General features: G+C 36.1%; 1 protein-coding gene across 3 annotated transcripts; it reads left to right on the forward strand.

Annotated features, from left to right (window-relative positions):
* On the forward strand, positions 1-26545 carry LOC143343027 (uncharacterized). 3 transcript variants are annotated; one of them, XM_076767502.1, is made up of 6 exons: positions 1-538; positions 4051-4488; positions 16300-16459; positions 18311-18499; positions 19855-19991; positions 23823-26545. In XM_076767502.1, exons 3-6 carry the CDS (start codon positions 16331-16333, stop codon positions 23977-23979), a joined length of 612 nt encoding a protein of 203 aa, XP_076623617.1. In that variant the 5' UTR covers positions 1-538; positions 4051-4488; positions 16300-16330; the 3' UTR covers positions 23980-26545. The 3 variants fall into 3 exon arrangements, with proteins under 3 accessions (XP_076623617.1, XP_076623618.1, XP_076623616.1); XM_076767503.1 differs by having other exon boundaries at positions 1-534; XM_076767501.1 differs by having other exon boundaries at positions 1-370.
* Positions 26546-26596: the final 51 nt, after the last annotated feature.

Below are 26596 nucleotides of genomic sequence, written 5' to 3' on the forward strand. Positions count from 1 at the left end.
CACACCGTGGTGGGGGGCGATCCGTTTCGCGACTGCGTGGTGGGGGAAAGCTTGGCACCGACAAGTGATCGTTTACAGTTATAGTCAGTCCGGATCGGGCGCTCGGTCAGCCGAGACTACTTGTGCCAAGTGTTTCCCCACAAACGAACCCGATTTGTCGAGCCGGTATTAACGCGACCGTCGCCTTTCCACGCGGCCCGCATCGAGACGAGTAGTTGAGTGAAGTGTCTTCCACCAAACGACCCCAAACATTCCACCCTTACGCGACATCCTGTTTATCGGATATCTCCCTTCCCACCCGGTGATTCTGGTGGCCAGGGGCCACGGAACCCCGTGAAATTCGACGAAATCGAATCGGGCACGATTAACGGTACATGCACGCGCGTCGCTGGTGAAAAGCAGACGCAGGATCGCGTCGGATCGAAACGACAGCGCCGGGAATGTGGACGCCGTGGGTTCATTGTGCACGATTGATTGGATACGTGTCAGCCTTCGTCAGAATCGAAGCTTGGTGTCGGTCTCGCTCGATTCCTCGTAGGTAACGGTCCCGAACGGTGTCTCTTTCCCTTTTCGTGGATCTTCGCGAACGTTACTCTTTTTAAATTCCCTTCGTCGTTTGCGTTCGTTTAAAAATATTTATGCGACGATCAACGACATTTTACTTTTTATTTACTATTGTCCGTTAATTTTAAAAGCTCGCTTGCTATTATTATTACAAAACCAGCGTAACTCTGAAACGGTTTGCGTGGGTCGGAATGAACCCGAGGCAAATAACACGATGACGTACACGCGACACATCATTCTAACGAGTTTTTTGGGTGTTGACGTTTCAATCTTCCAATTGTGTCGGCGTAACAGTTCGTTGTCAGTGTGTGGGTGGCAATTCTAGCTTCGTGCTTGTTTGATTTCTTTTGATTCGTCGCGAACCGGAGGCATCGGAGGACGTTCGATGAATGAAGACGAGAACCTCCTCCGATGGTAATCGTTCCTGGTTAGCCGAGAGTTTGCTTTTCGTTTGTTTTGACTTTCGAATCGGAAGCCACGGGAGAAGGAACGCTTCGATGCGCGCAAGAAACGCGTCCGAAAGAATACGGTCACTCGTACGCGGATGTGACCTCGTAACACTCGGCGAGGACTTCGAGACGATCGCGATGGAAATGGGAAATGGAAACGAGACGATCCGCCTCGCGTTTCCGTCGCGTGCTGGAATTCTTCTTTTCCTCGTGCTTCGTTTCTCGCTGACACGACTTGTTGCATTCCGCGCACGAGAAACAGGAATTCCCGAATTGCAACGCGCCTAACAGTCGATACGGTTTACGGAATACGGTTTTTCCCCCCAAGACACGCACGAATGTTTGGGGAAACTGTATTTAAATTGGAAATTTCGTCTTCTTTCGTTCGTAGTGCTACTAATCTGCGACAAAGACAGTCTCTGTAAAACTAATTTTCTCCCTAAGTATTGAATCTTCACTTTTAATAGTTTTATTCATTCACGGGATACGTATACCTTTTTGTAGAAAGTGTAACCATGGCGTAGTTTTTTAACCATTCATTGTCATCCGACAAAAATTTATTGCTATCGAGTGTACGGCAGACGATGTATGACAATGATAAAAATTTCGAAAACAGTCTGTTTTCGTAGCGAAGTATACGTCACTTTGAGTTTTTCAAACGGAACGATATATTTTTTTCCTCGTTATATTGTAAGGAATATCAAGAATTCGAAATGCATATTAGACTAACTTTTTACTAAGTAAATTTACGATTCTAGAAATGGGAACGTTTTATTTTATTGAATGTAAACGTAGGTCTAGAAACGAAAAAATATTCCCATTTCCATTATTAAAAACCCAGTATTTTTAATTCGCCTTGATATCTCCTACCAAATAATAAAAGAGGTGATCATGATTTCGCTATGAAAACAAATTGTTCTCAAACTTTTTATTATTGTCACTCGACAGCCATACACTTTTATCTGTAAATAGCTAAAGAGTCGTGCGTCGTGTTACAGAATACAAAAATTAAATTTTCTGTAGACAAATGGAACTGTGTAACGCGTTTCTTCCTATTTGTTTCTAAACTCTACACAACGCGAGTCGAAGACTCTCGCCAAACCAAACGTTCGACGTTTGAAAATAAAATATATTTTACGAAAGTTAAACGGCAAATAAACGCGTTGCTCGACATTTCCTCGAAAACCACGCGTCCTCCCGGAACAACCATTTCCTAGGCACGTGAGTCGAAACGATCGAAAGTCGAGTCTCAAGCTTCGATGATCGAACGAAATGTCAAATTTTAATTCGCCGAACGCGCGCATAAATTTGAATAAAAGTGCCGTCATTTTGCTCGGGAGGCCGTTGGATTATTTCTCGTAAATCTAAATATAAACGAAACGGTAAACAGAAATTAATCGGGAGCGAGTTTATCGGTGTTTCGATATTATTCGCGCCACTGGCGTCCGAATAGTATTCGACGATCGCGTTTTATCATTGCGGACCTGCCGAGCATTCGAAATCGTTACGCAACCGACGACTAAAAATATCGAAACCTCCAGTTGCACGATAATTTTTCAGATACTGGAATAATAAAAAAGGAAACGGGACAGCGATGCCGCGGAAAATCTCATTGTTCTCCCATTCATGAGCTCGAATTAACGCCCGACATAGTACACGCTTTTTTGCTTTCCTCGTAATATGCATGCGCGCTAAAAGGTATTCATTCGTGTAAACTGTCGCATCTAGAATGCGTTCGCATGTTTGCGATTCATCGTGTACGCGAAAGTATACTAAAACGTTATCGAACAACCGTTGCTGACGAGTCTTTAACCCCTTCGTGTCCGAACATTTTAATGATTTATCACAAATATTTAATATTGAATGACTCATACTTCAGAAATAGTTTGTGATCGAAGAAATGTATGAAAATACTTTCTCCGATATTTACGATATTTTTTCTTAATTACAAAACCATGTAGATCTAGTATTTGAATAACGTGAGCGAATCAACGTGTTAATGTATTTTTATTTACGAGGGATTTTATAAACTAAATGTAAATGGAAGTTACTCGATGAAAAAAAAAATTTGTATTCGTTATTCGCGAGTAAAATTTATCCAACTGTGCTCCTCGGTTATTGAAAATAATGTAACGAGCGCGAAGGGGTTAAATGCGAGTACCAGTGTCGTAAACTTTTATTCGAAGCGCAAAAATATCTTCCACGATCGTTACCGCCGAAAGTTTTCAAACAAAAGAAAAATAGATCCCGTTCGCTCGCTTCGAACGCGCATTCCTGAACGTCCACGAACGAGGGAACGGCGCAAAACCGGCCATACGACGCACAATGTGTCGTTTCTGTGAGAATTCGGAACAAAAATCATAAACTTCTGTAGCAATTAATTTCCAAAATCGAACCCCCAACGCTTCACGTTAAAAAAAAATACAAAAATCGATTGACGTCCAAAAAAATACACATTTTCATTGATTTTTTCTTTCAATAGCAAATCCTCTGCTAACTTTTACTATTGCAATTTCTCGTCCATCGATTATTAAGTAACTTTTGTCTCGAAAGTTATTTAAAATGAAGTATCTTGGCGACAAAATGTACGTAACATTTTTTCTCTGTTTTAATTAAAACAATTTCTTATTTCCGAAATTATGTTAGCTCCTCTTCCGATTAAAACTAAATTTTATCCAAGATGCAGACCTAGCCAATGACAAACTATTATTAACTTTAGAACCAGCGATTAAATTTTCAGCAACGATTTGGGATATTAGTTTAACCAATATTTAGAAAAATTGTTTCCCCGAAAGATTGCACAGGGATCCGTGAAATTCGCTACAATTTTTATTCGTTATTCGAGAATAAAATTTGGCCAACTCTGCTGGACAGATTACGCGCCAGGAAGGCACGTTTCGTTCGCGGAAAAAGAAATCTCTGATTTTCTGTCGTTTCGTTCGCGCGCTGCAGAAGCTTTTCCTCGCGGTGTCCAACGACGTAGATGGTCCACGACTTTCTCCTCGTCAACCGCGAATAATTTCCACGTGTTGTACAGATAGTGCCCTCCTTCCTCCACCCGGGAGTCCAAGGTAATTTCATCGGATGCCAGAGATCCAGCAAGGAGTTCGGAAGAGAAACACGGGGCACCAGTTATCGATCGGCTCTGACTGAGAGCAACGGGATAGAAACCTTATAGATCGCAGTGATTGTGTCGATCGAACCGAGAAGGAAAGTGTGGTGAAACTGTCGATAAAAACAAACGCAGAATTTTCGTGAAACAAAACCGGAAAAACCGAACAGTGTCGACTGGGAAAGTGTTATTTACTTGCGCAAAGATAACAGGAGTATAGCGAGCGTTCGAAGATCGAGGGAGGATCGATTTCTGACGAAGGATCGTCGATCTCTCGAGCGTGTACGCGTAATACAACGATCTCTTCGATGGAAGGTCGAAGATAATCGTGCGTAACCTCACCCAGGACCGCCAACTTCTAAGGTAAACACCTGTTTTGTCTTCGCTCTGTCGCACTTTCGATGCCCACGCGTGCATTCACCTAACTGTTCGAACAGCAACGCGCATTTTTACACAGCAATCGACGTCAGAAAAAAGAGCGTGCGTCAGGGTTTTCCTTTTCTTCGCGCGAACGATCAGCGTTTCATTATTTCACAAACCATCGTACCGTTATGAAAATTGGCATAAATATTACCGGTACAAAGAAATTTAGTTGTTAGATTAATTTAATTTGAATAATGTAGCCAACAAAAAATTGCAACCTTGTTTCCTTTGAAAGGAGAGATATCATGTTTTGGGAATAAATTTGTCCTGTCAGAATTATGCTCGAATTTAATATTAACGCTTATAAATATTTATGTGGAATACTATGCATAAGTTTGAACAAGCAAACTTGCTCTTTAAAGTTTGTAATTCATTAAATTTTTATATAAACATAGAGTTTTTATACATCAATATTTTTGAATGCACTTTTTGCGGTCTACATTGATCCTTCAAAATTGGTTTTGTTTACTTCTTGTTTCCTACTGTGCAATGCGGAAAGAGACAAATGACTAATGCACCGAGAATCGTAACAAAGTCTGCAGTGCGTCGACATAATGAATCACTTTCTTTTTGTTCAAAGCAGTGTCCAATTTTGGAAAAAGTGTGCTACAGCTAGTTTCGATAACGAGACTACTCGTTTTTAGACAACCGACATAATCTTTTAAACTAAATAGCCTGTTATGAATAAATTATATGAATTCAATTTATTTTCATAAACAATAAATTTAAAATTCTTTTCCCGATCTATCTATTAAAAAATCACAATAGTACATAATAATTTAATTTAATGTCCTTGTATAAAAGAGTTTGATAAATATTGTGATATTTTCGAAACGTTTCTAACTTTAATCGATAAACAGTTTAATACAGATAAGATTATATAAACTTCTTTGTCTGAATGTAAAAATCGATATTGAAGACTACTGATAGAATTCAATCCATTTTTCTGGTATAGTTAGGTTCGAACTTTTCAAAATATAAAATAATATTTTCTTGTTCTTGTGGATAAACTGTTTAATGTTTGACTTCGACCAAGTTCTAACAAGTTACGCAATACTATTCAGATTTTTATCCGTCGATTGATTTTTAGTTTGATTTTGTTCTCGTTCACAATTTAAAGGGAATAAAATGATTTAAAAAATTGAAGTATATTGCAAACTATTGTTAGGCTTCGATACTTTATCGCTATTCCCTTTGAAGTAATCGCCGCTTTATATTTACGAGACATTAACTCGTGGAGTTAACTTATCTTCTGCTGGCTTTTCGAACCTTCAAAATTTGATTTCAGCCATAAATAATTAATACAACCGCCGTATAATAATTTACATCTAATATTTACGACAGATTTTAGATTCTGTATTCTTCGATTTTCCGAAAACAAAATTTTGACCTTGTAGAAAATTATTTTTGTATCAGCAACTCTTCATCCAAACCTAGTTTACATATTTTTATAGTTTAAACCTTTCGATAAGAAACTACGTTTTGCTTTTTAACCAGTTCACTTTTTTGTCATGTCAAGCTATTATTTACATATTAGAAATCTCAATTTCATCTTGGTATTCACTGAAATTGGTTCTAATATTATTATTATTATAAATATATGCGACCCTTACCATTTCTAAAAAAATAAAAGTCCCCTGTTTGTGCAAAAATTAGTGGAATAAAAGTTTCTTAGCACAGAAAAGTTGGCAGTGAGAAAATTACTGTTGTATCAGAACCAATTAAAAATTTTAACAGTTTCGTTTGATCTTTGCTTAGCAATGAATGTGTTTAAAAACTCACAGGGTTTGAACTAGTATTTCTAATGTTACGATCGACACTTTTGCAGCGTGTACGCCACTGTATGTGTAGGCCACACACACAGAGTGTCCCATTCGATGAAAACGAGGCAAGAAACGACATTACTTATGGGATGACGCGATAGTTGATTCGCTAGTCGATCGGTTTCACTTTCGCGATCGGAACAGTGTCAGAATCATTTGCGACTCCTGTATTCGCCACAGTGTCATAATGAAATATAAAACTGTGATTACTGTATCTGTGCTGTAGATTACGTGAGTTGCTGATAAGTCGTTCAGTCGAAGGTTATCATCCGACTGGTAATTACTATCAGCTGCCGTTCGATCATTCATTAACCGTATCGTAAAGCGTTGCCAGGACCGAATTTACCGTGGTTCTTATTAAAATTAAGCGTGACAATACTTGTAATTAAGATCGAAACCATCAAACAATTTAAAAAGTACATTTCTATCGCTCGTTGATTCGTTAATGACTAAATTTTCTTATTTTTCAACGAATAAAATAAATTCTATTGCATTACTATTCCTAATAAAATAGAACTTTCTAATAAGAGAATTATAAAATATTCTTACTACGTCTTCTTCCGCCGAAAGAGTCTTTTCTGGTATGTTTTTATAAGTTCATCCATAAATCAAAATTTTGCTCTTCTATCGAAACTTCTGTGATTCCAAATATTTGTAATTTTCTTTAAATTTCTATACTTGCTAAAGAATTGATGTTATGGTCCTGAATATTTGGATCACTACTGAAAATATTTAAATATGCGAGACCTGTACGGCAATCTTAACTGTTTTTCGTCGTTTCGAAAAATCTTTTGCGCTGCGTAGTCGTCGTGCCTCGTAACTCGCTCAACTTTCTCCGACTCGGTTAGGCGACCGTAGGAATTTATAACGGACGTTAAAACGTCAGAGAAAGAACATACAATCCACGTTGTAACGTTTCAAATTATTTTTAACGCGAAACACAGATATTTAGCGAAACGTCGTGTTGTTCAACGCCCGGTCCTTTCCGATTTCCTACGTGAAATTCGACTTCCGATATAAATATCTTGCTCCATAAACGACAAACAAATTGAATATTGTATTACTATTTATTTAAAGCAAGCACAATCATACTCAACGATTACAAATACTCATAGATTACAAAATGAAACTAACACTTATTTATTCACTACAATATAAAGGAAATTACAAACTGCAATATAAAATGTAATTCATATTTTATTTAATGGATAAAATATGTTGCAAAATTCTGTGGCCAATTGTTTTTTCACTATTTTTTCATTAATTTTGTTCCAACCTTCCCGTAATATTTTCTGCGAAACCTTCGATTTTGAACAAGTTTATCATCAAAAATTGATTTTACACGTACATTACAAAATTTCCAGTAAACTAGTAACGTAAAATGATTAAATAAGATAATAAGGTCGTTTCGAAAAATTGCATCTGTATTTTCATTTGCATTTTCCAAGCGTTTTCGCGCTCGTGTCGTTTCTAGTAACAACGCTATAGACATTTGTTAGAATCGTAGAAATACAATTACTGAAACAGCAATAAGATTACGCAAACTATGTTTACATTTTACGAAGAGAGTTAAACCATTAAAATGGAACCACTCCCTATATTACGCGAATATTCATCGCTCGTAACATTTATTTACACGTTCGGGCGCTGCAATTTTGTAATAATTATAAAAAGAACGCTATTGTTCTCGTGTCTCGTTACGACTATCGCGAATACAAACAAAAGGAAATACTTCTCGTTCGGAACGACATTATCGTTTTTATGTAGAATTGTTATCGTTATCGCGGAAACTTGGTTATTTGTATCATCGAAAGCAACTAGGTAACGCGTAAGAAAAATAGTGGGTCAAATAGGTTTTCGAAGTGTAGCACGGTGAGGTTTATGTGCACTGCCGATGCGGGAACACGGCTAACCCATTAAAACGAACACAGGAAACGACTTTTGGCCCAGATTACTCTACGGAATTTGCATACAGATACCGATGCAGTGATCTATTGTACAAAATATCCAACAAGACGTTCGCGATAATGCATATTCTCCTTTATTATTTACTCAAATATTTATTTCACAATTACTTTGGTCAACAAAAAACGAGCATTCTTCGTCCAACCAAACAATTCTAGTTCCTATTATGAACTTAACTCACATTACAAAAATGAAAATGAAAATATTGGCTCTAGTTTGTTTAAAACACAAATTCAAAGTGGACATTTTGTGATACCTAAAACAGGGCCATTTTATCTACAATTTCAACAGACTATTGCCGGAAACTAAACGTAAACTTTGACTTATTATAGCTTGTTCCTATTTTTGTAAAGCAAAGTCTATTTTAATGAATTTAGATTCGTATAATTATTTTTATAATTCTATCAACGACATTTCATTTTATTTTTGTGTAAAATAATGTAAGATACTAAATTTTATTGAATGTTTCGTTTCATATCGTGGAACTCGAGTAATAAGGTTTTTTTCTAACCTCAATTGTTCTGTACTGTTTTAAAAAGTAATAATTCTTGCCTCAGAGAGTTCAATGCCTCGTTAAGACAGCTTCGCAGAAATTTCTACACCGATCGGTGAAGTTACCGAAATATATTCAAGTGCTTTCCCATCTCTCTATCGGAAACATAATAACCATAAATCAAACTTAATGGAGTTAGTTCATTCATGATATTAACAGCTTCGTACAGTTTATTGGTTACGCGAACCGACTTTCTCCTGTCGTTTTCCTTGATTCTAACGTTTCTAGCTCGACAACAGACGCGTCTTCGCTCACATTATCGGTTCTCCGCCATTGCACGCGAGCAAATCGTTAAGGATTCGTGCAAAGAAAAAAAGCAAATAATTCAGAGATCGTTTACATTATTAAAAAGACAGAAGCTTGCTGAAACTCATTCTCTAATATCGAATAAGCTCGTAAGCGTGGGTCAGAAATGACCCAGCTTAGTGATCCGACTGTTAATGATAATTAATTTCGACTTGCAACGTTGTAAAGTGCACAGAAAACTATACTTTGTGAGTTTAGACTACTTTCGAGCCTCGTGTTATAACGACAACGTCTGGCTGAAAGCCAGGAAACCACATAACCTGATAATATCGTTTTCGTTCTGGTTCCATAAAACTATTTGCCGAATCGTAACGAGAAAGGAAGCTTGCGTTAACTTTACGGAAACTTGAAATTCATGTCGTTGTACGATTGTCCGCTTTCACGAACGATTTGCTCGCAGTGAATTTTATTAGATACTATAAGAATGACACGGTCACTGCGATACCAAAGAAATTTTTTCGCGCCTTACTCGACCATTAATATCCGTTAACATAACACAATATTTATTGGCGACCAAAATTTCATAAGAAAATTAACAGAAACGAATCACAATACTTTCTAATGCCTACTATTTAAAACTGAAGATAATAATTATTCATGAAACTTTTCTCTTAATAGAGTTCTATTCAAAAATTGTGAATCTATTTATGTTTAACAATTGAAAATAAGTAGACAATAAAATTTCGATATTAAACATTATTTAACGACTCCATTAACTTTTATTGATTTTACTTGATTGTTTGATACACCTCTCACACAAAATTCGTTTTTCAAATATTTAGTTCTTAATAGATTGCGTAAATAGAAACGAAAGTTCGTTGAAAGAAAGAAAAACATTGATTCGTTTCTATTGTTTTTTTAAATTGTTTCCATGCGTTTCGCGTAATAAACAAGGAAAGAGAGACGCTATTTAGTGTTTTCGAACGAAGGATAATTTCGAAGCAAACGAATGTGGGATTTTTGGGCTCGCTGTTACGTGTGTACGCGTTGGAAATGTCGCTTCTTTATCAGCGCGCTGTTATCTTTAGTGATACCAATCGAAGCTGAAAATAATTCGTTTATTGAAAAAGTCATTAACAAGCTGCTGTTGAATTTTTCTACAATAATCTCCTTTAATTTATTACGGAAGGCGTATATGTTTTCGTCTAAGTTGTTACAGGAACAAAGCGAAGCGATGAATGATTGTAGCGATTTAAAGTAAAAGTATACTAAAAAGAAATCTATATTACGAAATTCCTCTCCGATCGAGCGAATTCCATCTCTGAATAACAGCAAAATATTTTTCTGTCGCGTTTGCAGTCCTTCAAGAGAAAAATATTCGATATTAAAAGAAAGAATGAAATTACAGTTAACTATATACGTAGAAATGAAAACATTAGCGATGATAATCAATGATTCCCGGCCTTCCTTGAGTATTTACGTTTTTGTTTTCTTTCGAAAATTCCTTATGGAGTGCTAATAAAATGCTAAAAAGAAATTATACAAATTCTTGCGCGTAAATCTGTGTGTATCAGAATCATAATATGCTAAATTAAAAATTTCGAGAAATATTAAAACGTTGCATAAGAATTCCTTAATATTCCTATTCCTATTCAGAATTTCTACATTCTCGAATTATTTGAAATTCTCAACAATATCAATAAACAATCGTTTCCAATTACTATAGATAGTTCGAAGGAACATCCTGACAAATCTTTTATTTACAATCATTTGTAAATATTTACTGCTTTACCATCTTTATATATTTATACATGTAGGTAGATAAAGAACGACATTGAAAGCCAAGCAATTGAGAAAATAAACGACAAACGAGCGAGGTGAAAAATTTCCATTAATAGGAAAAGAGTAAGAAACAACACGGTCAAAGTCACTGTTTATCGCGCGTCAGAATTTAATGTTTTAACGCACAGATAATACTGTGGCATCTGTAAATTGTAAATACAAAATCGTCGTGTAAGTAAAATATATTTCTCGAGTCAAGTAAGAAAAACATGGATATATTGTAATCGTTATAGAATGCAATTTTGGCAATATGTGAGAAACGGATCTAATTGTTTTTTTTTCTTCAAATTTTAGGTAATTGATATCTTTATAAATAGCACTGTGTATTTTTGTCATCGAAATAGATGAGATCGAAACAAATACAATCGCCCTTCCACATTATAAAGATATTGTTTTTTTAACAGAGTTATTGAGACACCCTGTGCATGCAGAAAAAAATCAAGCAAACAAAAATGTGCGGTGTTATCGCAGTTTATGCGTTTACACAGAGTAATTAAAATTTATTGCAAGTAGAAATTCCAATTACACGCATCGTTTGATTGCGTTCAGTCATTGTTCTTTTTATAGAATGATTTATTGTACAATTTCACCAAGAAGGAAAAATTACCCATCAGTGAAAATTCATTTTGGAAATAAACTTTGTAAGTCATCGAGTCGAGTCTCGTGTGACACAAATATTTTCAGTGACCTTTAAATAAAATGCTGTCGTAAAGAATGTTTCCAAGAAATCAAATATTTTACTTTCGAAAATACATGTACGGTTTAAAATAAAATATTTATGTATTATTTACCAATTAAAACAGTATTTTACCCAGCCTTGGTTACTATTCTACGTTGGATTACACAACGTTCTACCACTTGCGAATCACGCAACTTTATATGCATAAAAGACAATAAAATCATCGATGCACGATAAATTTCGAAGCACGTTATGCTACATAAAACAACGTTATGTTTGCTATAGTAGCATGTATCTAGTCTCTCTTAAAACAAGGCAATGTAAGGGGCTCGCTTGTACACGAAAATATTCAAATGCTTGAATTTGTAACTTTAAAATTAAAAAATAATTAAACGATATATAAGCAAAACAACAAATTTCTGGCAAAAATGTTAAATACAAAAGTTTCAAAGGGGACATATATATCTGACTTATTTTTTACTTGTTGCACGTTTTTAGAATTATTTGAAGAGTGACAGATTGTTATTATACGTGAAAAAAACATACTTCTATGTTTTTATCAGGAGTATTACAAAAGTATTTAAACGATACACTTAATATTGATCGAAGTCACCATTAATCGTAAAATTCAATGTTTCTGTATGAAATTGGCCCACCTTTCATTGGTATTACAGTCCTAATACGAGTGGACAAACCTTGATTGTAATATTTAAGCTGCCATGCTTCAATAATATTCCATTTCTACGATTCTTTGGATATCAAAACTGTTTCTTAATTCTTTCCTCTTAGTTTCACAAATTTTGGGATTTTGTGGGACGTTATGTAATTCTAATTCTTTTCACAAACGTTGCAGTATGCATTCGGATCGTTGTCTCCCAAATTTCGTTATAGTTTTCGAAATTCTCTCGTAGAATGTTCGTTTTATCTAAGTTTCCTGATTCGACTGGCTGTCATATGCAGCGATGTCAAATTTCCTGTCGGTCGACTGCCATTCTTTTTTCCTTCCTTCGCGCTGACAATGGCCACACGTACACGGGCTGGCTGATTACACGTGTGTGGATAATAACATAATCTACCGCATTATATCGCTAATGAATAGACACACGTCCGACTCGAAGGACTTGACATGCTGCGCGACTTAGATAACTCCGTAACGTAACATACAACAGTCACACGTGACACTACACACCTTCGTCATTAATAAAGTCGTGGAATATATTCGCATTAGGCGCCATTATGCGCGAAGACCGCGTCTAACGACGCTTCTGCGAACGTCGTTGACGGAATCGCTTGGTCCGAGGTCGATGACGGCGCAAAAATTAATCGTCATGGATTTTTTCCTTTGCAACGCTTTCGCTGATCTGTCCAACGAATTGGCGGAATTTGTTTTGCTTCGTGCCCATTGTCCTGACAACGTTCGACGAGGATGTATTAACAGACACGACGAAGATTAATGATACAATATCGGGGAATACCATAGACGCCTCGGGATCTTTTAATCGAGAGGATATTTTAATCCTTTGCGTCCCTAGTCAGCGAAATTTCCAATTCTCAAGCGATATTAAAGTTTGTTATTTTTAATTGACCAGATCAGAAAGAAAAAGAAAGCTTGAAATTAATTTCACTTTCTTCGTGAAGTAAAATTGAAATTTCTATTTTACGTGAATGAAGTAACGAAATATTAGTGGAATAAAATTGCAGAACGATCGATGAAGAACTGTTTTTCTTGCCAAGAATATTTCAACCGAAGAAAAGTACATATTCCATCTCGCGGGAATCCGCTTGGCAATGTATGAAGACTCAGCAATTATGTCTTACACCATATTATATGGAAATAATAAACGGCTTGTGCTAATTTGTATTGTATCCTACCATTGCAAACGAGCCACTGTATTACAAACAATTACGGTAATCGATAACGCTCTAAAATATACAATTAATTTCGCGCCATTGTAATGATTCGTCCCACGACAGAAACATTTACTTTGAAAACTTTATATGTAAGAATTGGCCTGTTAATTGCAATGCAGGATCGGCAATTACGAGTAACTAATATTCTCATCGATTTTAATTTTCTGTTAGCTTAAAAGAAAAAAGTTTTTAATTATTATAATATACAGTATGTTCGGCCACCTCTGGGAAAAATTTGAATGGGAGATTATAGAGCCTCAATTAATTTGTTGATTGAGACTTCGTTAAAAAGTTATTTAGGTTTAAAATTCCATATCGACCAAAAAATTTTATGGCGAAAAAAAAAAATTTCAAATCGTTCTAGAAAAAATATTTTTGATTGCAAGGATCAATTATAATCATTTTTGGTCAATAGTCATACCTCCGAAATCCTACACAGTTTCGAGAAAAAAATTCATTACCGAAAATATAATTTCTGGCCAGACATGTCTGCCCGAATTTTCATGCGAATCTTTAAAACGTCATAACTTCTGAACGGATTGGACGATTTTAATGTTTCAAAAAGCAAAATACGCGTATTTTGATGAAGAACATGTACAAATCGCAAAAATATTCGAAAAGTTGATCCTTGACCCCGCAAAATGAAAAAAACCCCCCAAAAATGGCCCAATTTTCAAACAGCCATAACTCTTACAAAAATGAATATACTTCAATGAAATTTTGGGAAGAACTAGAGTTCATGGATACCTATAAAAAAGTATTAAACAACTTTTCTGTACGGTGTCAATCAAATTTATTAAAAATGAAAAACGAATTTTTAAGAAAAATCGACAGGGGGTAGGTGCCTAAATTTTTCGATGAAAAAAAAAAATTTCGAATCGTTCTGAAAAAATTATTTTTGGCTGCAGAGATCAATTACAATCAATTTTGGTCAATAGACATGTCCCCGAAATCCTACTCATTGTCGAGAAAAAAATTCGTGTAGGTAAATAAATTTTATTACTAATTTTGTTAATAACTTCTTAACAAAGCTTCAATCGACAAATTGGTATTCTTGATTTTCGTCTTATTTTAGCCTCTAGAATCTCTCATTAAAATTATCATTATATAAATTTCGTTACGTGATAATTTGTAAAATTTGCGATATTTCATAAAATTTTTAAGATGCTAGAAGCTTGTTACACGTAAGAGAATGAGTGTTAGGAAATTCTATTTTTTATGAATCGTTCGACGGTATAGATACGGGTCAAAATTGACTCACCTGACGGATTGTTAATTGCTCAACAAAGACGAGAGAAACGTTGAATTATTACGAGTCAGTTTCCCTAATGGGAAAATCGAACTGGATAAACCAGAAGAAAGCATTGGTCGGCGAAGACCGACAGGCTTTCTCTCCATATTTTCCTCATTACTTTTTCTCTTGAAGAAGCAAGTGATATTAAAACCCGAAGAATGCTCGTCAATTTCTCCGACTCAGCAACAGCCATTTTAACTGATACACACAGGAACGAAGAGTAAAAGAAAAAGAAAAAGATAGACACAAATTGACCTGAAAACAACGCTTGTAAATGTTCGCAAATAGAATATGAGCAGAAATATAGTTAATTTTAAATAAGGTAACACACAACTACTCTGACCTTGTGTCCTTGATTATGCAAGAATAAAACAAGAGTAATCCTTAACGACATTGTTACATTTAATTTATTCCACAGATAAGCACTGTTGCGATAAAGACTATGTTTAGAGTTCGAGTTTTGAATAAAATAGCACAGATTAGTTAATACTTATTGAACATACTATAACAATGCTCTTCGAACCGCTTCTAAATATTTCAGAGTCAATTTTGAAGCCAAACAATTCGACAAGAGTACTTTTGATTTAAAAAATTTGTAATTGGTCTAATAGACTTCTCTAAATATCCTTACAAAGATGGTAACTTGTTAATCAAACTTCTACAAATCCACAATATCGTCAATATTCACGAGATTAAACAGAAACAATAAAGGAATGATACGATATACAATTAATTTTCGTAAAAACCGAGTACGAAATAATTTTATTCCTTCCAAAAGAGCAAGTAAATTTAGGTGAATCGCGAATGCTCGACCTATAACCGCTCATGCGTCGATGTTAATATGTACTTGCAATTACCTAATCGGTCGATCATAAAACGCGACGTAATTGCGAGCGAAGAATTCGTGGCATTGAATGAAACAAAGTCAGGCAAAACGCGATATCCCGTTTCGATTATCTGAATTCGCGTGCACGTCTTTCGTGCGAAAACCGTCTATTACTCTAACGATGTTTACAAATTGCCGGAGGATTCCCTAGTTTTCCTCGTTGTCATTCCGTCGATTGGAATTGCCCAACCAGCTTCGCGTGTAGCAATAGTTTACTTTTTGGAACGGCATTTCCGCGAACGTTATCGCTCTTGGAATTATTACGAAACAAAAAATAAAAATATCTTCATCATAAATAGCGAATTGATGCTGTTGATTTAACGATCTTAACTTCTAAGTAACATAGTTTTGATACAACGATAATTTTTTAACCGTTAACTTTCTTGTTTGTTGAATTTAACGAGGAACTCTATTATAGAATTGCAAGTTATCTTATTAGATTTATCCGTACGAAGCGAGTCGCTAAAGAGAGTAGTTTCAGACTGATTCATCGTTGCAAAGTTATTCTTGGACGTTCGAAGAAAATTAACAGTGCATCGGGTTCGGTTACAGGGGGTCCAACACCATAACTTTCCTCAGGATAATGCGAAGCCTGGAAAGGTTATCAGGTAGCGATCAAGACTGCGATCAGGAGATGTATATCGACCTGGACGACGCTTCCGTCGACTCGCTTACCGGAAAACGAAGTCGACACCATGTGGTTGGCGCAGAGGTGAGTTTATCTTCTGTTTGAAGAGTAATAAAGTTCCCTCTGACGATAGCAAACTTGATATCAAAGATGATTTTAACATTACCCAAATTAATCTATCTTGTATACCTTTCTTCTATTTATAGAACTTTCGCAAAAGATTTATTATTGCAATCAACAGTCATTTAAAATATGCAATCGTTGTATTTTTTTATTCGACTTCTTTTGAAATTTAAAATTAAATAAAATGAAAGCGTTAATTTAAATTCTATTACTTCACGTTCCAGTACAAGGTTTCTAACTGAACTTTTGTATTATTCTATTCATTAGTTATTAGTGTGTAGCTTCGCAAATTCAGTGTACAATTATTTATCAAATATATCACGTTTCTGAAAGAAACAGTTTGCAAGTTAAAGAATCCTTTATGTTTCTCTCGTATAAAATTTATATCAATGTATGTAATATCTACATTTTGTAAAAAGAATCTTTTATCAGATAAGTAAATAAAACTTTTTGTACTTCTCCCACAACCAAAACAAAAGTCAACGTTTATTCTATTCTAAATCTATCACCTTATTCGCATATCATTTTAATGATGGTATTGAACATTGATATCGCTGCAATTCAAGGTTCCACTCAACGATGTTATGCGTGTTAGTTTTCAATACTGTGTACTGCTTACAAACATATATAATATGTTCAACATATGTTGATAGTCTGAGGTCTAGATTACGATTCTTATTACATCGATCGGGCTTATCAGCGACTCGTTGCTCTTGTCAATGGACGTAACACTACCATTAGAATTAGTATAACTCGTTTAGATCGCGGAAATAGCGTGCAACGTTAAATAAAAATAAATAAATCGAAATGTCGCGTCGCAGAAAACGTTCACGAGCTATAATTTGAATAATAAATACAAGGGATTAATTATGAAAAAAAATCGATACTGATTATGAAAAAATGAACTTATAGAGAAGAAACACGAACAAGGAATCGCGTAGATATAAATAAATTTGATCGAAATAGGATCGATCGATCTTAGCGATTAACAGAAGAAGGTTCAATTTCCCAGAAAATGAAGTCCAATCGAAAATTGTATTGTCCAGTTAAGCGATAAAATAGAATGTCACTAAAAAAAGGATTAGATATCGTAGCGAACTTAATCTTATCTATAATTAATTTCAATGTAAGTGTAAAATCAAGCTTAATTAGCCCGTTCCGCATGATCGATTTATGACGCTGAAATATGCTTTTAATAATCGTAAGTATTGTTGGCGTTTGTGTTGGACTTTAGCTCTGATCGCGATCTAAGCCAGAAAGCTAAAAGTCTTCAAACAGTTAATCCTGTTCTGTTTGCTACTTTTCTAATCGCAAAATTAAAAATCTTTTCATGCAATAGGTCAGAAAAAAATTGCCCAAAAATGTGATTACCAATTTTTGCATCATAATCCTTCCCAAGTCGAGATACAAAATCCAAACTTGGCTTAAAGTGCTTCCTTTCTCTAAACTACCGTGAATTAGATTTGATTTAGAGTCACTCTAGACCCTCCCAATCGAGTATACCCTTTCGTTCGCGTTCATAGAATACGACGATAAGGAATATTAAAAAGTTTAGTGGTAAAAATGAATTCGCTACGATCGATAGTCCATTATTTTCGATTTTGAAACGTTGCTGTGACGATCGACGAAGTAATTTTGTTCATAGAATACAACGATAAGGAATATTAAAAAGTTTAGTGGTAAAAATGAATTCGCTACGATCGATAGTCCATTATTTTCGATTTTGAAACGTTGCTGTGACGATCGACGAAGTAATTTTGTTCGCGCCGGGATGAAAATTTTAATCCAGTGTTTCTGAAATTGATTTAAAAGGTGGGTGAGGAGAGCGACAGTAGTGGCAGCGAGAGAAGCCCGAAACAAGCGAAAAGAAGGAATCGGGGAGGACCACCGACGACGAGGAGACGAAAAAGTGGAATTTCCGCGCGAGAAAGGAACCTGAGGAGGCTTGAGAGCAACGAGAGAGAAAGAATGAGAATGCATTCCCTGAACGATGCTTTCGAGGTAATTTTCCGTCGACTCTAGAAAATTGCGAAAAATTCACGACACCGTTTCCGATGTGCTACAAAAATTGCAGAAACTTGCGACAAGCTTTCCACCGTCTATTTAAAGTGCCTGCATGTTGAGCGAATCTCAGAATGGCAAGTTTCATTTCTTAAATCATATATTTAGAAGTAACATCGTAACATTATTAACATACAAATCGATGGGTAAATTTTCTTTCACGAATCGTACGTTCCGACTCCATTCCAAAATTCTACGTTTAATTGTATTAACAATATATAGAGTTGTCGCGTGGTAAATTTAGAATTCATCAATAAATCGGCGGGTCTTGTATGCATCTTTCGATGATGATTACAATAAACATTAAAATGTGAAAGAAACTGTCAAATCTTATTTACATGCTGCATAAGTCGATTGGGAATAAAAGAATACCAAAAAATTTCCAACGATTTTTGCAGATTCTTTAATACCTAACGAACGAATTGTTACTATTCTTCGACTGTTTGTATACGGTCGAATAATTCATAAATAGTGACTTAACGTAAAGTGTCCGTTCCTTAGAAATGAATTCCCAAAAATACCGTGTCGAGCTCATTAATTTTATTTTCGTGCAAGGTACACGTACGGGCGCAACGTGTCGTATTTTCGCTTGTTTAAAGTTCAAATTTACATATAGATCCGCCCAAGTGTAAAAGACAGTTGGTTCGTCTGATTTCGCGCGGTAGCCTGTTCGGAATAACAATAGAAATGTAACGTCTATAGTAGACGTCAGAGCCGGATATCTGCGTGGAGCGTGGGCGATTCGACGAGCTCTCGAGATCTTGTTTAAGGGTGAAGGTGAACGGGGGGATGGGGGGGGGGGGGAGGAGGAAGGGAAATGGAACAGAGGAAAATTGAAGTTATGAAGTTCGCACGGAAGCTCGTTGCTACGTGTTATCGATTCTCCGGCAAAGTCAAGGCGAAATAGAAACACGGAGATAACAGAACAAAGACGTAGGAATACAAGTTTTGCACCGTAAATTAACCCTCTTGCAAATCAAATTCAGCCTGTGGATGATTGAAAACTGAAACATTATATATTCTTAATATAATCGCTCGTAGGATCACTCAAAGTAAGCACATAATTGGTAATAAATATTGTATTTCAAGATGACTTTACATCGGAATTTTATCTTTATTGCAACAGCTTGGGAAAACAAATATCTAGCGTAACTCGATTTGTGAAAAGGTAAATGTAATTTGTACGAGGGAAAATTTGCAGCGCAAAGCCTGCAAGCATAGTTTTAGAGAGACGGACGAACGCTTAGATACGACTGAAGTACTGGTAATTATTAGCAACAACGTTATCGTTTCAGCAACTGCGCGAGGTGATACCACACGTAAAAATGGAAAGGAAACTCAGCAAAATAGAGACGCTCACGTTGGCCAAGAATTACATAATGGCTCTGACAAACGTCATATGTGAAATGCGCGGCGAGGAACAACCATACACGTAAGTAGCTTATCGGTCTCCACGCGTACACTTGTGACCATTGTGCCAACGGGATCGTTTCGAAAAATCAGTCGGATAACAAAGTTCTTTTAATTGGTAGCAGAATGAAACGCCAACGATAGTTTCTGCAACAAATTAACGACACGTGAACGACATTGAGAGCGTTGCGTAATTTTTACCTGATGTTCGCGGTGCTTAGCGACAAACATAATCTGTTGATAAAGATAATGTATGCGCAACATTTCAATTCCACATATGTATACCAAACCATCGCGTGGAAGCGTTCGCCTTAGGTGAACAAAGCGTACTATGGTGGACGAAATTTCTATAAGAACACCACGATTTATTGACCAAGGTAAAATTTTGTTCGTTCTATAAATTTATATTAATTCGAAGATGAAACCACAGCGTCATTTCTGTTTGAGTTAAATAGGAAACTTTAGAATATAGTTAGCGAGAAAGGGTGAGTATTTAAATTAAAATATATTATTTATAATACAATAGTATGATATTTAAAATATCATATCACGATGCAAGTTTCCCTGTTCCAAACACAGATAAAAAGATTCAATTACATGAAATTGTTAAACAGTTATTTTGTGTGTAATTTTATCAATCACGAAGTATACTTAATCGAAGTTGCATGTATTCTTCGAAAATTAATTCTTATCTAGGTCCTCCTCATTCCTAAATTTAGGTTGCAGTTGGTGAAAACATAGCATTTGTACATGTTTCTAATTTAAAATAGGTAATAGCGCAAAGTGGAATATTTCCCCCAAAAGTGAATTTAAATATCTTAAATCCTTGGGACAGATGTTCGTTTTCAATATTATCGGACGCGTCGTTTAATCAATTCGATCGTTATCGGAAGAAACAGAAGTGTATCGAAATACGGGTCGAAAGCAGAAATTTCGCAAGGCTTAAAACGAAACGTGCAATCGCGAACCGCCAACGTTGTTTCACGGATTGTAAATATCTAAGACCGTAACATTGATTCTAATTGAAAAACTAACGGCAAATGGCGATTGCTAATAGCAAAGAAAGGTATGCATACCAACTAAATTCGTTACGTGAACGTTTCTATTCCCATCGTACGGTGAATCATTTACCACGAAACTCGAATTTCACAGCACAGTAAAACCTCTGTCATGTGAACTAATTGGGAGACAAAAGTGTTCCCATTAGATAATTTTCGCATAATAAGATACAAATAAATTATAACAAGTGGTTAGTTCTTTGTATAGAATGCTTAAAACAAAATAAAATAAAACGAATACGATTTAAAAGAAATTGACAAATGAAATCTATGAATTTTAAATTTTATTGACAGCTAAATCAAGTAATTTTTAAAATACTAAATAAATGAATTAGTTATTATATAGAACATTTTGCAAAATAACTTAACCGAAAAAGTATTGTAATTTCTACCACGCTAGACTTACTATAATTTTTCATTAAATTCCCGCGTTTATTCGCATGTAATTGGTCCAATTATTCCTTCGTGTCTGTATTGCACAAACCACTAGAATGCATCAACATTCAAATTAGCTTCCACCGTTAGAGTCTTTCGACTTATCGATATATCTGCTATTTGCATTTGCTGTAAGTAGTTTTGAACAGCATGTTTCCATGTTAGTATATCGGTAATGGTTGATTTTCCAACGCCACATTTTTTTCCTAAATTTGCTACACATTCTTCGCGTTCAAGTTTCTTAATTATGTCACATTTTTCGTTCAATTGGCAGTACTACGAGTTTCCGTCTTAACGACATTACGATATACCGTTCCACGTACCGCGTCGATTTCATACTGAATTATCGTGAACAGTTTTCATTCCGCGGAAGAAAATAAACGGTTTGTATAAATTTACATACACGATTACAATAGCAAATGTTTATATAATAGAACGTTCGTATAGTGTTCGAATTACACGTTTTAGTAAAATCGTTACGTAGATTTAAACAAGAGTATTTCACAGTGCATCGCAAGAAAATATTATTCATTAATATTTGTTAATGTTAACGTTCGACGATATTGAATCGACGTATGAAAGTGAAGACAACATTTATCGGTGACCTTTGCTTTATCCACGGTCGGAATACTTCGTGGCTAACATTATCTTTTGCTCTTCCAAAGTATATAAACTAAACTTTGATTAACATTTCGCTTCGGTCTCCGTCTGCTCGGGCAAAGTTTATCGATCTTGCATATTATTTTATACGATTCGTCGATCGTCGAGCGAGGAAACCGTTAACACGAAAATTACAAGATACCGCGGCGTGATAACGCAAAGATAGCAACATTGTGTCGCTTTTAATTGCATCATGGTTCTTCAAATCGAATTGCAACGTCGGTAAATATTGAACGTTATCGAAAGAAACGTGACAGACTTGTCGAGATTTAACGAACGATCGATTGGAAAATAAATTTTTAACGATAAAATTTAACGCCGTAATCGTCTTTCGTCGTCTCCAATAAAACAGATCCGAATCTTTTACGTACCGCGAAATCTTGATCTAAAATTAGTGCTAGTAATTTTCAAACCTTTTCGGTGACTGCAATAAATCCTGATAATACGATTTATCTCGTTGAACAGAAGCCAATAGCCCACTTTGCTTGCGAAAATATTATGAACGGTACATTGCAACACGAGATAAGCTCTTGATATTTCTTTTTCTATGTTTACCTCTTTTTTGCGAATCTCGCAAGGCCACGGTTATTAAATGCGTTATGATTCATTATGTTTAGAAGTCTGTGTCGTAAGGCGGACACGGTATAAATTATAAGATACGATGCTTGGAACAAGTATTTCATAAGTTCTGCTAGCATCATCTATTATCCTAAGATACGACTCTCTACACAAGTGCCTTAACAATTTCTTTTTCGATTAAACTATATCTCTAAATCGATTCTTTCAACGAGTGGTTAATCTATGGTCTGCAACTTGTACATAATTTATTTTCGTTGCACACATTACGCTTGAAGATACCAACTTTTTATCTTTTCGGTGTATTTTGGCGTTACGATAACTGTAATTACGATGACCTAGACTTGCCATTGTATCTTATACAGAACTATAAAAATTTAAAAAACCGATCTTTAATTTTTCAAACTGACAAAAATGAAGGCTCACGAAAAGTGAATCAAGGATAAATAACTAAACTTAGAAAATAATTTCCAATAAAGGTTTTAAATCTTTTAAAACATTGACTGTCCAAATCTATCGAATTATCCACGAAAACGAAATTTTGTTCTTAGACTAGATCTAGATTTACTTTCTTCAACATGTAACCTTGAGAAATAACTTTTTTAGAAGCAGTAAATGTGTTAAACACCTTTGATAGTAGTGTCGAATAGCTTTCTAACATAACAGTGTCCTCAGTGTTTAAATTTTACGATCTAATAGCTGACCATCGATCAAGGGGGTATTAAGAAAATCGATTACTTATTTTTCAAACTGGCAAAAATGAAAGCCCACGTATGAACTTAAAAGACAATTTCCAATGAAAGTTTCAAACATTTTAAAACACTGAGTGCTCAAACCTCTCGAATTGTTAAACCTCGTTAAAATTCAATAGCTATTTTTTTCAACACGTAATCTTAAGAATTAATTTTTTTAAAGGCAGTCAATGTGTGGAACACCTTTGAGAGTAGCGTCGAATAACTTTCTAAAATAACAGAGTGTCCTTAATATTGAAATTTTACAATCCAATAGCTGACCGCCAATGTCCAAGACTTGTTAGAATTAAAACGCGCGACGATTCTCGACCCGAACCACTTCCTATCGCTACGAAATGGCACACGGCATGACACGGGTGAATTTATTTTCAGATTCGTGGACGGCGAGTGCGGCTCTAGCAGCGGCGACAGCACGGGTCAGCTAGAGTTGAGCGGCGGCGAGCAACCGGAAGAAGCGTCGCCTGCGTCGATGCACGAGACCAACAACAACAGTTTGCTCCACGAAGATTTAGAGCGCAGGATACCGTAGCTTCCTTAATTACGTCTGAACCTCGACTGATCCTCGTTGTCAAGACTCGTAAACAGATCTTCTTCTTCGAACCGTTCGCGGGAAAAGAACGACGGATCGTGACTTCGTCGAAGACGTTCGAGTGAGAGAACGGAGACGAGCCGATGGGAGAGGATCGTCGGAATGGTCGTTCGGGACTTATCGAAGAAGATGCAATCGGCTTTTACGAAATGATCCGTCCAAGGTCGACCTCTGGAGATCTTTCGAAGGCCAACGAGATGCGAGGTTGACGAAGAAAGAGAAAAAACGAAAGATGGTCTTCAGGGTCGGTCGCGAGTCGTGCGAATTCTCTTTTTTTTTTTCCTTCTTTTTCTTCTTTTCGGGTGTGACACGGGCCCGTTGCCTTGAAACGTCTCGATTTTTTTTTCTGCTCGCCGGCTACAACAGCGCGAAACGACTTTCCTCGTATATCCGAGTCGATCGTTAATTACGAATTCCGTATCCTCCTCGTTTCATTTTCAATGTATTAGTCGCGTGCCAGAAGGCGTTCGACGGAGGACGTCGACTAGTAAATATGTCCAGAGTCTGGCCGCGTTCGTTGCGATCAGAACTGTTTTATTCCGGAAGAAACGAATATTGCAACGAACCGTGAACACGTTTCGCTTTGAATTCGAAGGATCTCGAGGTCGGGCGCCGACAGATCGGTGATCGCATCGACGACGGTAACGATCAGTGCGGCGCAAAAAGTGTGAAAAACTGTGATAGAATTTCGTATTAGAAACCTCGTTTGCACATCGTCCCGCGTGTGACATCGTGCCAAATACATTTTCCATTTCTTCGCGGTGAGTTTGGACGAGAACCGACGACAGGAGTCGCCGGGAAGTGACCGTAAAGAGATATCGGGGGCAATCGAAACGAAACAATAACTACGATCGCTGCCCAATAGCGGGGGAAAACCCGGTTTCTTCGACGCGATTCAAACGTCGAATGAATCACGGAGCCTCCGAATCTCGTCAAACTTTTGGAAATTCGCTCGCGAAACGGACAGAGTAACCGTAATTTCATTAATTGCGTTTTTCGTTCGATGGAGGAAGGGACAGAAGGGGTGAAAGAGCCCCAGAATATATAAAAAGAAATTTTCTTTACAGATTCACCCTTTTTGTAAATCAAATCCAAATGGATAACTCAAAAGTGAAATGATACAATGAAATTTTGTCGTCTTCTGTGATTTAATTCGTAATCAGTGAGCTAACACTACATACTTTCAGTGTTAAATAAATATTTGATATTTTTTGTTTAAATATTATTACATGGATGCGAATATTACAATATACGAAAACAAATTTTTAGAAAAGCTCGATTCGCGATTGCGTGAATTTAATTTTCAAAAAGGTGAATATACATATTTGCATTTTCTATAGCTCGAAACCTTTCCTCTAAATATCAGAGAAACGTTATTAACGCTAAATTTACAGACACGAATCGCACATATTTTTATCAAAACCCGTTACATTAACGATCGCTCTAAAATGCGTTTTTGGTTTAATTGGGATACGTATTCGTATCGTTACATGAATAAAATGCCACACAAATTGGTAAGAAATAATTAACGGATCCCGTAAATCTAGTGTTAAAAAGGAGGGATATTCCTACAAAAAAAGATGTAATATTTATTAGCCACGAAAGTTTGACGTTTCGTTCGACGTTTGAATCGAGTGGACGAAAACATGAGCGCATACGAAGACACGGACTTCAAAGAGTAACGCGTACCTTAGACACATACATAAATACATATATCTATATATTAATATATACGTATATTAGCATATTGATGATTAATACGATTGGATATTGATCGTGAATGTGATAATATAATTTTTGCTGTATCATCTCGAGAACGGGGACCAGAGACATCGACTTAAGTTACCAGATTCCCGCGGATGCGCGGAATAAAAAGACGCTTCGAGACTGGCTTTCGAGTAATCGATTTGCGGAGCTTGCGCTTCCTTTCTTCGGCCACAGAGAGGACAATGCATTTAACGGAACCTGCGCACGATGCAACGCATACCCGATATACGCCAAGCTAGACATGTACAAATATCGTTTCGTTTCACGCGTCACCTTTTTTTTCTACTTTTATCACGTTGCTCTATAAACGTTTCTCTGTTTTCTTCATTCTTCGTTCGCCACCTTTCAACGTCCGCGACGCGTCGTCCATCTTGCATCGAAGGTTTCAAAACAATTACGATATCGAAACTGTTACAAGTGAAAAAGATTCTAACATACAGGGTGTTCCTCATTGTTTCGTACACACTTAGTGTGTTCTACAAGTAAAAATGAGACTAAAATCTTATACAGGATGTTCGGCAACCCATGGGGAAAATTTTAATGAGTGATTTTAGAGGCCAAAATAAGACGAAAATCAAGAATATCAATTTCTTGAATCAGGCTTCGTTAAAAAGTTATTAAAAAATTTCAAATCATTCTGAAAAAATTATTTTCGATTGCGGGGGTCAATTATAATCATTTTTGGTGAATACACATAGCCCCGAAATCCTACCCACTTTCGAGAAAAAAATTCGGGTAGGTGCTGAAATTTTTCGGTAAAAAAAAAAAATTTTTCTAATCGTACTAAAAA

This window comes from Colletes latitarsis, chromosome 6 (assembly GCF_051014445.1).
Source record: "Colletes latitarsis isolate SP2378_abdomen chromosome 6, iyColLati1, whole genome shotgun sequence".
NCBI classification, from domain to species: Eukaryota; Metazoa; Arthropoda; class Insecta; order Hymenoptera; family Colletidae; genus Colletes; species Colletes latitarsis.

Coding starts and splice junctions, on each gene's coding strand:
- LOC143343027 (XM_076767502.1), top strand. CDS start 16,331: ATGCGAAGCCTGGAAAGGTTATCAGGTAGCGATCAAGACTGCGATCAG. Junction 16,460..18,310: donor ACCATGTGGTTGGCGCAGAG/GTGAGTTTATCT, acceptor TTGATTTAAAAG/GTGGGTGAGGAGAGCGACAG. Junction 18,500..19,854: donor CCCTGAACGATGCTTTCGAG/GTAATTTTCCGT, acceptor TTATCGTTTCAG/CAACTGCGCGAGGTGATACC.